General features: G+C 41.1%; 1 protein-coding gene across 3 annotated transcripts in view; it reads right to left on the reverse strand.

Annotated features, from left to right (window-relative positions):
* Positions 1-12,737, reverse strand: part of CENPP (centromere protein P) — a 121,979-nt gene that overhangs the window by 613 nt on the left and 108,629 nt on the right. For all 3 annotated transcript variants that reach the window (XM_010718394.3, XM_010718395.3, XM_010718393.3), the window contains 2 exons: positions 1,123-1,202; positions 61-152 (listed from right to left, as the gene is read on the reverse strand). In XM_010718394.3, coding sequence (XP_010716696.1) covers positions 61-152; positions 1,123-1,202 — 172 coding nt within the window. The remainder of the gene's footprint in view (positions 1-60; positions 153-1,122; positions 1,203-12,737) is intronic.

Below are 12,737 nucleotides of genomic sequence, written 5' to 3' on the forward strand. Positions count from 1 at the left end.
AGGTGTGTGTGGCATTCTACTTAAAAGCTCAGAAACGGCCTCTGCAAGGAGTGGTTTTACCTTGCTCCGGTACTTTGGGCAGGAGGTCCAGAACAGGTGTAGTTGTCCCTTCTTCGCTGATATGCACCTTCCAAACAATCGTTAATTCAAACCTGCACACAGCCAGAGGAAAGTTAGATGCTAACCAGGCAACTGGCTTCATTTCTTCAAAGCAGAAAGTGTTCAAGAGCGTGAAGTTCACATCATGTATGTGATGCAACTCTCAGATCTTTGTATTTGGGAATCAGAAATATTTCCATTTTTGAACCAAAGAAAACCAATAATTTGCTGATGAGATGTTACTCATTTCCAGGTACATACAACTTTTCAACCTTAGGACATTTTCTTCCTCCCTCCTGCTCTTGTATTTGTCTCATAAATTCTAAGTTCCTGTAGCACAGTGGTAAAAAGATTGTGCTAAGCAGAGTGAAGAGAGATTTCTCTGCAACTTCAGGTCAGGTGTTTTAGATACAGCAGGAAAACAAGAGAACAACTTCACAAGCATTTCCGTAAATAGCACGATGTTCTGGGCTGGGGATGAGATCCACACTTACAGAGGTTTGGCCTTTTTAGGATCACGCACAGCAATAAATGCAGCCATGCCCAGGAAGACCAAACGAATAGCAGAGGAAGGGCAAGATGAAATAAATCTCCTTGAACTTGACATATTTTTTTGAAGCATGGGAGGGAAGATGTGTCTCACATTACTAAACTTGGAATTTAGATCATTTGTTATAAAATGAGCTTCCAAAACACCATGTTTTTCCTAAAATGCAGCAGCAGGTACTCAAGGTGGCCTTGCAGCTGGCTTACTTATAGGACCACACAGAAACAGCATCTACAGGCACATTTTTTTTCCCCTCTCTGCCTCTGATTGTTTTCAGTGTGCCATGATAACACTGAACTGTAACAGCATCGCCACATTTCTGTGTTTAGAGAAGTTACTGTAAAGCAAGGAGTGACTCAATACTGGAGCAGGACTATCAGAAATCATTACTGTGCATAAATCACCCCACTCTGGTAAGTAAAATCTGTCTCTTTTGCTTAAAAACAATACAAACAAAATCCCACTTACTGCCTTACCCGGGAAGCTGAGGGTTCCTTAGAATTATGTGATCTCCCTCCAGTCCTTCTGGAAGGATTACGATGTTGGGATATTTAGCCTGTAAATAAACACATTCAAACAGGCATAAATTTGGTGACAGAGGAGTAGACAAGAAGGCTTCCAGAGAATTTTTAACGATTATTCTTCTTTAAGTACAATTTGCAGGACATTTAATTTGGTCACCTCAGAGAAAAAAAAACAAACAGGCCTGTGCTCCACAAAGGTCTGGGAAGTCCTCGTGCAAGAAGTACAGAAGTGTGAAAATGTAGTTAGTTAGGTTCTGTTAATTCTCCTTAGTAATGCATTATAATACATCCTCATTTCACAAAGAATCACCACCCAAACCTCTGTGAGTTAGTTAACTTTGACACAATTGATATTCCTTTAGAGGAACGGGATCAGCAATCTCTGTGTAGTGCTCTGAAAGCTTAACATAGCAAAGGCAATGAGATCTCAAAGCAGTGGCTTTTCCAAATACGGTGGGCCAGTGGAAAATGATAAAACGCGACTGCCTGCTGCTGAACATCCATTTTGGTGGGAAACGGAGCTGCTTACAATTTCTACAGTGTGCTGAGAGTCGCCAGTGAGCAGTCATCCCATCGTTTTGTTATGGCTCTCAGTAATTTTGTCTTCAATAACATCTTGAATTACCGTGAACGTAACTTTTGCTGCAAGTATTCTTAAAGCACGTAAGAGAAGCAGCTACGTGTGCGTTGTTTGGGCGTTACGCAGCAAGAGGAGTTTGGTCAAAGAGCAAGAGGAGATCCACGTGCATCCAAACACTGAGGATGAACACTTATGACTGCATCCTACAGGGACATGCTATTGCAAAGGAAAAGAATCCAGACACAGCTTGGTATTTTGGAGACTTGAGCACGCTTACTTGCTTGGGCTGCCTTATGTCCTTTTTACCAACCTGCGTTCCAAACGCTGCAGTTCATATGAAGTGTGAACAGACTGCCAGCCTAAGTCATTCTGCAGAGCTCACAGGGCAAGTGTTATGTCTTAGGAAAAGGAGCAGGAGAGCTCATCTCTGAAAGGCACTGGAGAGAATGAGTTTGATTTTATAGGATTATGCCTCATCTGGCAAACTGAAATTGCTACCAGATGTGACCTTGCTCTGGTTTAGGAATTTATGACAAACTGAAGGGGGTTTGTGCAGAACGCCAGATGACATAAAACACATGGAATTTGCCAATTTAAGCTTTTAGAGTATCCAGTGCGGATAAAGGCCACAGTCTGGAAACAAAGATGTATAAAGGGAAACAAAGTGCATAGTAGCTATAGTACAAAAACGTGCCTGCTCTCAGGACACGAGCCTAGCAGCACAGTGCTATCTTCAGCTTTACTGTTTGTGGAATTGTGCTCCTCTGATGCCAGAAGTTTTTCAGGCTTTCTTTCTCAATAAAGAATACTGAGGAAGTGGTTGTACCCACTGCCATTTGTGAACGAGTACCTCTGTAGCTGCCACAATTGATCCTTTTACTTCTAGCTAGTGGCTGGTATCTTATCATCATAGAAATCATAAAATTGTCCTGTCATAACAGACCCTGCTAAAAAGCCTGTTCCTTTTTACATCTCCTTTAGATACTGAAGTGTCTCCCTGCAGCCTTCCCTTTTCCACGCTGCACAGCTGCAGCTCTCAGCCTGTCCTCATAGGAGGACATCCATCCATCCCTGGGGTATTGGTGTGGCCCTTTGGACACACTCCAACAGGTCCACAGCTCTCCTGTGCTGAGGACTCCCATCTGGACACAACACTGCAGGTGGTGTCACAGCACAGAGCAGAGGGACAATTTTATGTTGTACAGAAACCAGAGCACAAAGTGTATAATTTTCTGTTGTGTAACAGCTTCCTGGTACATGGGAAAGACTGCTTTGGTGAGTTCTGCACACAGGAAGCAGTTATGCTGTGCCTTAATAAATGCAAGAGCTTTGGCAATCAGTTGTATGCTGTGAGAATCTGATGTTGTGTGAAGCTTACAGGATTCAGGATAAGATCCAGCTTCTTAGCAGGAAAGATCATATTTTAGCAATCTACCAAACACAGAAGAAAAAAAAAGCCAGATAGGAACATCTACTTCTCTTTTTTCAGCTGTGTTAAACTCTGAACCTGAAGTGACAGCGGGCTTTGGAGCAGTGCTTGGCAATACCTCACCAGGAGCTGTGCAGGGCTGGGTTCCTATGCTGGGATGGCTGCTCAGGATGACAATGGGCAGCAGTGGGATTCTTGAACTGCTCAGATGAAGTGAGCAATGTTAAACACTGAGGGTGTAGGAGACAGGAAACAGCAACACCATCTACCTTTCATATGCCACGTTTAAAATGTAGTGCCTGTATCGCCCAGGTAGAACATGGACACCTGGCACCTAAGTGGAAACATTAGGCACATAGCGTGAAAAAGCTGCAACAGTCCTCACATCACTAGAGTTCAGAATACACTTGGCAGGTTCTGAATTATCAGCTTACGTTCCCTGCTGAGCAGCTGCCACTCTTCCAGGCGTTCCCCAGGGGACAAGAGGCGAGCAGCGACCAGCACAGCAGAATAACCCCATCTGCTCTCAGGTCTCCTGGGAACGTCACCCTACAAACCCCATTCAGCTGGAGATGTCACTCCAAGTACTGCGATACCAGATGGGAAAGATCAGCTACAGCTGCATTAAACAAAGCCTGTCTTCAATCAAGAAGCATCTTTCCTCAGATGACTTTTAAATGTCAGTTCATGATCAAAAAATAATGCTATTATTACTTCTGGACAGAAATGGTTTTCCCAGACCCTTCAGGATTCCAAGCAGGGAATCCTATGGGAACTTTGTGCCTAAAAGAGAACCAGCCTCCAATCCTGAAGGCACAGCCATTATGACTGAGCACACCATCTCCCCTTTCTCACAAGGAAGATGCATGCACACACTCACACAGAGCCAGCTGGGCAAGTAAGCTTGTAATCTGTGCTCTTAAAATACTTCGAACTGTTGAAAACTGCATCAAAGACTCTTCTAAGAAAACTATTGCAACGTGTTTAGCTTACGAGGCCTGGCTAGGAATGCAGAGCAGATCTGGCAGGGCAGCAGCTATCTCAAGGCAGGCAAACTTCCCTCTAGACCATTGACAAAGAAAACGTCCTACTCTGCTCCTAGATGGAACAACGCTTCACACTTACCATTCACTTTAAATTCTGTAAGAAGTACTGCATACAAAGACTTCTAAGTAAGACATGCTATTGAGCACAGTGATTTAATTTAGAGGAAAGAATGGCTTTTTTTTCTTTTTCCTCCAAAGAGCCAAATGGTGTGTTTAAGTAAATTTCAGTTAAAACAGAACTACAGAAATGGTTGGCATGTCAGAGGTCAATTTTCATCCCATACTTAGAAAGACTGCAGCATACTTTTTGGATAAGCTTAAATACCAATTTGTAGCAATCAGAATATGTAATAAATTACGGCTATGAAAATGAGTTATTACCACTGCTTGAGACAAAAATTTTGCTTGGGCAAAATCTGTTTTTGAAACAATAAAAATGAATGGTAGAATTCTGAAAGTGCCGAAGTCAAGGACCAAAGTACAAAGACTTGGGAGTTGAAAGTACAACAGATCTTAAAAGTTGTGACACAGTGTTTCATTTTGTGCAATTAAGGGAACTGAAACCAAGAAAAGACAAACACTCTTCTCCTACAACCAAATTATGCTGCAAATGAACAGTTTGCAAATTGCAAATGGATCGGTGAAGTTTCACCACTTGCCATTACATCGCAGGATAAATGCAGTTGCCACCTAACTAAGCATTTCCCTTGAGTAAAACAGCCCTGCTGGGGTGTGTGAGTGACACAGAACCTCCAGCGTGCTCAGAACCAAGGAACAACTGCACAAAATGCACAACTGCAAAACTGCACAAAAATGCGCACGGAAGTTCTGTGTAACCATCACGTTACCCACGGCACAGCGACTGTCTGCCTTCTGTCAGACTAAAGACTAAAGCCAGCCTGAATGTGCAAGTTCCCTTTATAGTAGGGAACAGCAGGGAAAGGGTAATCTGGGGAGAAGGCTAGAGAACAGCATTATGGCTTGCACTGTTGACGGGGAAAATCTTTGCAGAAGTTTACCAAGATGTGCTGCTGTACAGACGTGTACATATGAGAAGTGCTCTGTGTCCAGTAGTTTCAGAGCTGTATTTTTCCAGCAGGCCAGAGCTGGAGCTGCAGATCCCTTGGCTGAGGCTCACTGTCCGAGCACACAGCAGCCTTGTGAGGTTCGGTCAGTGCTCCAGAACGGTGCCTAACACCCTGGGCCTGGGAGGTCTCTCAGCAGCAGCCCTAAGCCTGTGTAGCAACAGCAAATGGACAAGGAAGTTGCTTTGCTCTGTTTTTATCCTTCAGTTGATTACAGCTTCACTTGTTGGCCGCCACTCTATTTCCGTTGCCATTTATTTTCCTTCTGCACATTTCCATAACATTGTTTTTCATACTTGATTCAACCATGATTTCTGCAGTCAATGACTCAGTTTGTCACCGTTCTCCTCAAATAAAAAGCAGTTTCCCTTCCAATAATTTTACCATTCCTGTCTAATTTTACATGCACTTCTGTGCTGCTGTTAGCCAGAAGTCTGAATAACTGAAGTCAGCTGAATTCTTCTCCTTATTGCCTGCCCAAGGACCACAGAGGCTGGTAAACCTATAACACAAACTTACTGCTGTATGCATATAGACGAACACATCAGAAAGGCACCCAGACATTGCAACACAGCCACAACGTTTCTGTGCCAGCTGATCTAAGGTTAAAGCAATGCAGCACCTTCTGCTCGGTAAAACAAGGTCCTGTGGTGCACGTAACAAGCAGCAGCTGTTAATTAGTCATCATTTATTATACTGTATTTTGAACCCCCCCACTCCACTGCTGTGGTTAAGTATAACTCAGTGCTTTTGATGATTAACTCAATATGAGGCACAGTACAAAAGGAAGCAGATGCGTCTACATTAGCGAAAGAATTAATAAGAAATGAAGCTATGTTTGTGTCTTCTTCCTGTACAATGGAAGCAAATTACACTGTAGATCTCAAATATTTTTCTTTGTGAAAGATGCAGCAGGGCTCCCTGTAAGCCTTTTGATGCCTTAATGCAAGGATAACACAGCTTGGTATCTGACATACCACAGAGATGCTGATTATCAAGTGTGGCCCAACTTGCTCTTGTGCAGTTTACATTATCAAGCTAGTCCAGACAGCACATTTTAAGCATTACATAAATAAAAGCATCTGAATTTAGTTAATGTCTTGGCTCTAAAGCTCTGTGAGCTTTTCTCCAAGAACCCTGATGCTTTAAAAAAAAACAAAAAACAAAAAAACAAAACCCACAAAACAACGATCACGGGACATAACCAAAAGCATGCAGTTCATCTCAATAAGCACAGCATTAGGCATCGTCTGCCTTCACAGCTTGACTAAGAAAGTTTCCCGACAAGGTATTCAGTTTCTGCTTGGTATTTACCGCTGCAGTTCTTTCATTTTGACTGCATCAAGGACAAGAGCCTGCCTTCAACTACTGGTAACTGATGAACTCCACTTTTGCTATTAAAAGAACAGTTGCACATTGGTACCGTAACTGGAGTTCTTTAAGATATGTTCTTCTGATGTAAACGCAACTGAGATAAGAGGGTTTTTATTTCATTAGCCAATACATATAATATGCTCAAATATAGATTACCAGTTGCTCTGTGGCACTACCACTTCCATCCCTCCACCAAGCTGCCTTTGTAATACAAGTTATGCAGAGAGAAACTAAAAGAAAGAAGGATGGCACAAGGAAGAGGACAAAATTAAATATTCTAACAATCTTAAGTTATCATTAGTCCTTAATACTGACTGCCAACTGATAGTCCGAATGATAGCAAAGGTATGAGAAGTCCTGATGAAATAAAACTCAGAGAAGGGCTTTTTGAAAGAGCCCTACGGGCTGTTCACTGCCTTGTGGGCAAACATTTGTCTCAGCAAGTACGAATGTTTATGTCCCATTTGAAGGACCTAACATACCACTTTTCATTTCTCTGAGAGGGATCTAAACTGTTTAAGAGGTCAACCTCTCATTACTTCGGGTGAATTTCCAATAACAGAGAGGATCTGGGTCAATAGGTAGCCATCTCCTCCATTTCTTAAGGTACCTTATGCACTAGCTGTATTGTCATCTCTTCCAGGCAACAGCAATGAAGGCGAATCTGCATTTCCACAAATACAGATGAGAACTTCTTGTGTGATAGGTACTTAAATCAAAACACACTCATTTTTCAATTCCACCCAGACGATATCCATGTCCACAGCATTCCCTAATGCATGCAGTACAATAGCCCTCATTTGTCTAGCTGTCATAAGGACCAGATCAGTGTTTAAACATACAGCTATGTAGGACAAATCTATTCTCATAGAACACTTCATACACTGAATTCTTTTCTTGTACATCCAAACATGTGCTTTGGACAGCTGGATTTAAAAAATCCAACACCTCAGTTTACCAAACACATTCTTAGCATAATCAAGAGTGAAATATACTCGAGAAGATACAAGCACCTACAGGAGATTTTTGGTACTCAAAAGCATTCAATATTTTGACAATTACTGTACGTGTAAAGGTATAATGCAGCCAACTCATTAATAACAGAAGTTAAAAAATGATTAACTAATCAAAATTGGAGCTACAAATCACAGAGAAAGAGCCAAAAAGCATGATGAGGAGCTATCATTACATCAGAACACTGTAACACCAATTACTTAGCAACTCCGTAGGACTCCATAGGGTAAACCTCTCAGAGCGAGGATGATTTGAAGTTAACTATTTTCTATTGTCAACTACAGAAGAATTTTTGGGGCAGCGATGCTAATTCCGTGGCAAACCCACGACAAGAAAGCACTTGCAGTTGCCAGGCAAAACGTACTTATACACGCCTTATTTGGTTTTTCAGTGCCAAAGCTGCAGTCAGCAGGAATGCACTTTGATGTGTGTGTAAATATTTGCACTATTGCTAGGCACTGCTGCAGAACAAAGCAGAGATGGTAACACCAGTACGAGCTGCCGTGTAACTCATTCACTGTCAGTGCAGCTCTGAGGCAATTCTACGTGAATATAAACAGCTGGCATTGCAGAAATGTTTCAAACAACCGTCAGCAACAATAGATTTTGTTCTTGTAGAAGTCTATGCTGCTCATACTGTTTCTTTGTTCCTGTCCACTATGTCTGAGGAAGCACAAGCAGCTTCTGTTCCCTGTGTGCATTCATCCCAAATTCCTCGCCAATGTCACACTGCACAGAAGGGTGATGCTGTGAACGCACAGCATGCAGCAGTGCATTGCTTGGTCAGCTAATGCATGTCCAGCAATTCTGCAATTACTTGAAGTTTCCACAAAAAGTGAGATACAGAGAACACATTGGGGCATTATGGCATTAAATTAGTATGAAAAGTACCAGCTCTTTGATCCAAGGGAACATTTAACTCTATTTATGATTATTTTCATCCCATAAGATGAAAGTATAGATGTTGACTCTACAGACTGGAAGGCAGAGAGACAGAAAAAATATTTGAGGTTATTTCAATCCCAGGTTTTCTCTTGGCTGCTCTAATTCCCACACAGAGGGAGCTCTGCTCATCTCCCCTCACTGAAATAGGAATAAAAGGCAGACAAACCTGCTAAAGATTTTAGTCGATTTAGAATTATTTTAAAATATACAATACTCAGGTTTAGAGGAATCTGTCAGACACAATGGCCTAAGAAATTTTCAGTAAGAACTTTACAGGACAAATGAAAGAAATAAAAATCCAACATCCTGCACCTTTCACAACTCTCTAACCCTCTGAAGGGATGGTTTAAAGAAAACTTCTGATTTTTAAATGATGGCACTGGTCAAAGAACTGCTAGGCTAAAATATGGCTTGCTTTAATGAAAACTGGTTAATGCTTATTAATTAAAAATAACCTTAGCACTATTGCAAATTAATTCAAGTTAGCTTGAGAGAACTCCATCTTTTTAAATCCACTCTTGAAAGGAAAAGGAGCCATTAAAGCATTTCAGCCACCTGGGCAGCTAAACACACATGGGTTACCTTCAACCTGTGCCATTACCAGGCTGGAACTACCACAGCACTGCAAACTCTTTTGGCTCCTGTGCTCATCATATTTGGATCACTGTGCCTTATTAATATTACAAATAATAACATACCAAGGCAGGATAAGTTCACTTTGATTGGCTGTGTGGAATACATTGCCATGTTTTTCAGATGTCTTCACAGAAGCCAAGTAAAATATCAAGTAAGTTAAACAGCCCCACACAAAATTATACTGATGTGTATTTGACTTGAAACAAAACTAAGTGAGCCAGCCTCCAACACTGTTTTGCAATTCATCAATTTTGAAAGAGTAAAAACAAAAAAAATAATGCTTTTGCATCCCATAATAATCCATCAATCAGAACTAACTGATTAGAAAGGTTGTGGCCAGGCTGAATGCATACAGGAAAACTGAAATCTCTCAAGTCACTCAAGGCTCATGATGTACATTCAGTAGCAGTGGCATGATGTCACTTGGGGCCCAAAACAGAGGATGCTGCACCAGTAGCACAGCATTCAAGGAAAGAAGTGAAGGTAAAGATAATAAAATAAAACTGCTGATTCATTAGAAGCTCCTTAACAGCATCTAGGATCTTTCAAACCGTGGGAGAAGATATCTTACTTCGTGGTTAGGGCCGAATTAGCTTGTTTCAGGTGGTGGAACAGATAATTCTCTGTCAGGTTATTTCTGTTTTTCTGTTTCTCTTTTGAAACACAGTTTCATAAGACAAGTATCCTGGGCCACTTAAGCCTGGCCTGTCCTTCCTGCCCCATTTTCCTTCCAGCTGCTACCGACAGCCCCACATCTGCCAGCAGAATTGCTTGGGCAGCTGCAGTCTATCTGATCAGAAAGGAGAAGGCATGGAAAAAAAGGATTGTTTCCTCACTGTGACTAATGGCCCAGCCACAAAATCAGTAGCAGCAAAACAATCTGCAGACAGTGCATCACAGCACTGAAGCAAGAATGAATAATGTTGCCACCAAAGATTTCATCTCCTGACACTGACTATTTCAGGCAAACAGCTGTTGTAAAGTGAGCAAGCGGGATAAAAGAACAGTTGGAGAGCTGCTGGAGCATTGCAACTGGCTAGAGGCAAGTACTGGTAGGTCAGAAACTGCACAGCTTCCGTATCAAACAGCTTCCTAACCCATGGTGCCAAAAAATAAAGCACCTGGATGAAGAAAGAGCCCGATATCTATGGGAGTTAAGTGAAAAGTTTTTGGCTAAGACTCGAACAAAACTTCTGAGGCTCCTGCTATTGCAATAAACAGTATCCCAGTTCTGAAATTGTTGGCTGATGAGGTTGCCATTTTCCAAAAGAGGAAACCATTGGTTTTGAAGCAAAAAGCCCTGAGCTGTGCAAGCACTGACCCAGAGGGTACAGCGAGGCCTGCAGCCTCTGCAGAGGGGATGCACTGCCATAAGTGATCATCAGTTGCAGGGAGAGCATCCCCTCAGCCACAAGCTTCTGCCACTTACCTTATGTCACGAAGACATTTCAGAGACAGATTCAGCAAGTACCTCAAAAATAACTGCTTCAGTCATTTCACCAGTCTTCCAGATAACAAAGTAAAGAGAATGCAAAGAGTGTATGGCAAAGAGCAGGCAGAAATTACAGTAAAACAGGTGAACTGGAAAGGTCTGTCTGAGCTTTGAAAAAGTTCCAGCACTAAAGTTCTTCTTCAACGAGGCAAGTTGCTACACAACACAAATGCATTCCTCCACAGCAGCATATTCTGTAGAAATTACAGATGTTTGTTTGTTTTTAGCCCAGCCTGTTCCGTAAGAGAACACAAGGGGGAACATTGCTGGAGTTCCAGGAAATAGCAGCTCCCAGTCTGCACAAATGGGGCCATGACTGCTGCTCACATCATAAAGCAAACACGTGGAATTACTTCACAAGGTGCTTTCAGCTTACACTCAATCCTGATTATGTTTGCTGTGAAATTGCATATCTCCACAAATGACATAATCATTAAAAATATCAATGCTATATGAAAAATCAAATAAAAAAAGTTAGCTCTTTACACACACAAACATACATATATGCTTTCCATTCTTCCCCTCGAACTCTCACTGGTAGCTCACAACAGAATTACTGTACAAGTAACTTTTGCCATTTTCCGCTAATTAACCCAAACAAATCACTTGGTTCCACTACTTGTAATGGGGAAAACATGAGTCAGCAGGCAATGACAACTACTTCTTAGATTTAAAAGGAAACAGCAAGCAAACTTCATTATTTTCCCTTGGTATTTTCTCTTTCTAGCTGCCAATAAACCCTTCATTTTAACTACAAAGCTCCAAAATACTTGTCTCCTCAGTTTACCTCTCCTTCCTGAGACAGTCACGCAGTGGTGAGGCATCCTGTTATTATTTTCTAGTTAATATTCAACCCAATAGATGTGAAAATGCCTCAGGCAACAAAGAAGCCGTGTAAGAAACCAGTGGCAGGAACCCTGCTGTCTGTCCATCAGGTGAAAGCTCATGACACGTTTATCTGTAATATATACATATATTTGGTATGATTTCACTCAGATACAAGATGGCAATAACATAAAAAGAAGTTTATTAAAGAAACGTGTTACCTATCAGAGAAATATCCAGTGTTCTATATCAACACTTTCCTTGCCATTCTGCCTGTACTTGGCAAGAGTAACCTAGCCTGATCAAGAAAATGGAAAGTAAACCATTGCAAAGAAATAGGGAAAGGTCATTACAATAATTATATATTCACATTTTTAGTGAATTCTAAACAATCTATTTACAGTATTTATACACAGATAAAGTCCTTCTAATATTCTATATTTGAAAGATAGACCTCTGTGTTTTCATTTTAGTTCAATCATTATTTAAATGGCATAAAAGAAACGTTGTCTCTTTGGTTCTGGGAAAGAATGGGATTGTAAAAAGGACTGTATTGAAGAAGCAATAGGAGGATGTGAATGAAAGCCCCATAGGCTTAAGTCTGTCTGCCAGAAATTTAACAACTGTTTCAGTTGCTGTGACCTTTCAAATCCTATTTTGAATCCTTCTGAATTCCCCGTTCCCAGCTTCCAGTAGAAAAAGAGGCCAACTATTTTATGAAAGAAATAAACAGAAGAGAGTCTCTTAAACACAAAGTATTACTGAGGACCCAGAACTGAAAAGGGGACTTCAAATATATCAGAATTATACTGACAATATCATGGGCTTTCCCAGAACAAAAACATCCTGCAATGTCTGAAAATATTAGGGCAACGCATTTTATATAGAAATCAGAGATGTTATTGTTTGAACTACGGCAAGAACAAGAGAAAACATTTGCCTTTTGTGCTTAAAGATGTGATTATTTTTGGAAAAAAAAAAAAAGAAAAGAGAAACCTCAAATATATTGATAAGCAACAATACTGAATATTGGTGCATGCAAAAAAAAACAAACAAAAAAACCCAAAAAACCCCCAAAAAACCAGAACCTCCAAACGAAGATCCTGGTGCTATTTTAACCACACAGAAGACTTGATTGCTT

Source organism: Meleagris gallopavo, chromosome 14, assembly GCF_000146605.3.
Source record: "Meleagris gallopavo isolate NT-WF06-2002-E0010 breed Aviagen turkey brand Nicholas breeding stock chromosome 14, Turkey_5.1, whole genome shotgun sequence".
In the NCBI taxonomy this organism is placed as follows: domain Eukaryota; kingdom Metazoa; phylum Chordata; class Aves; order Galliformes; family Phasianidae; genus Meleagris; species Meleagris gallopavo.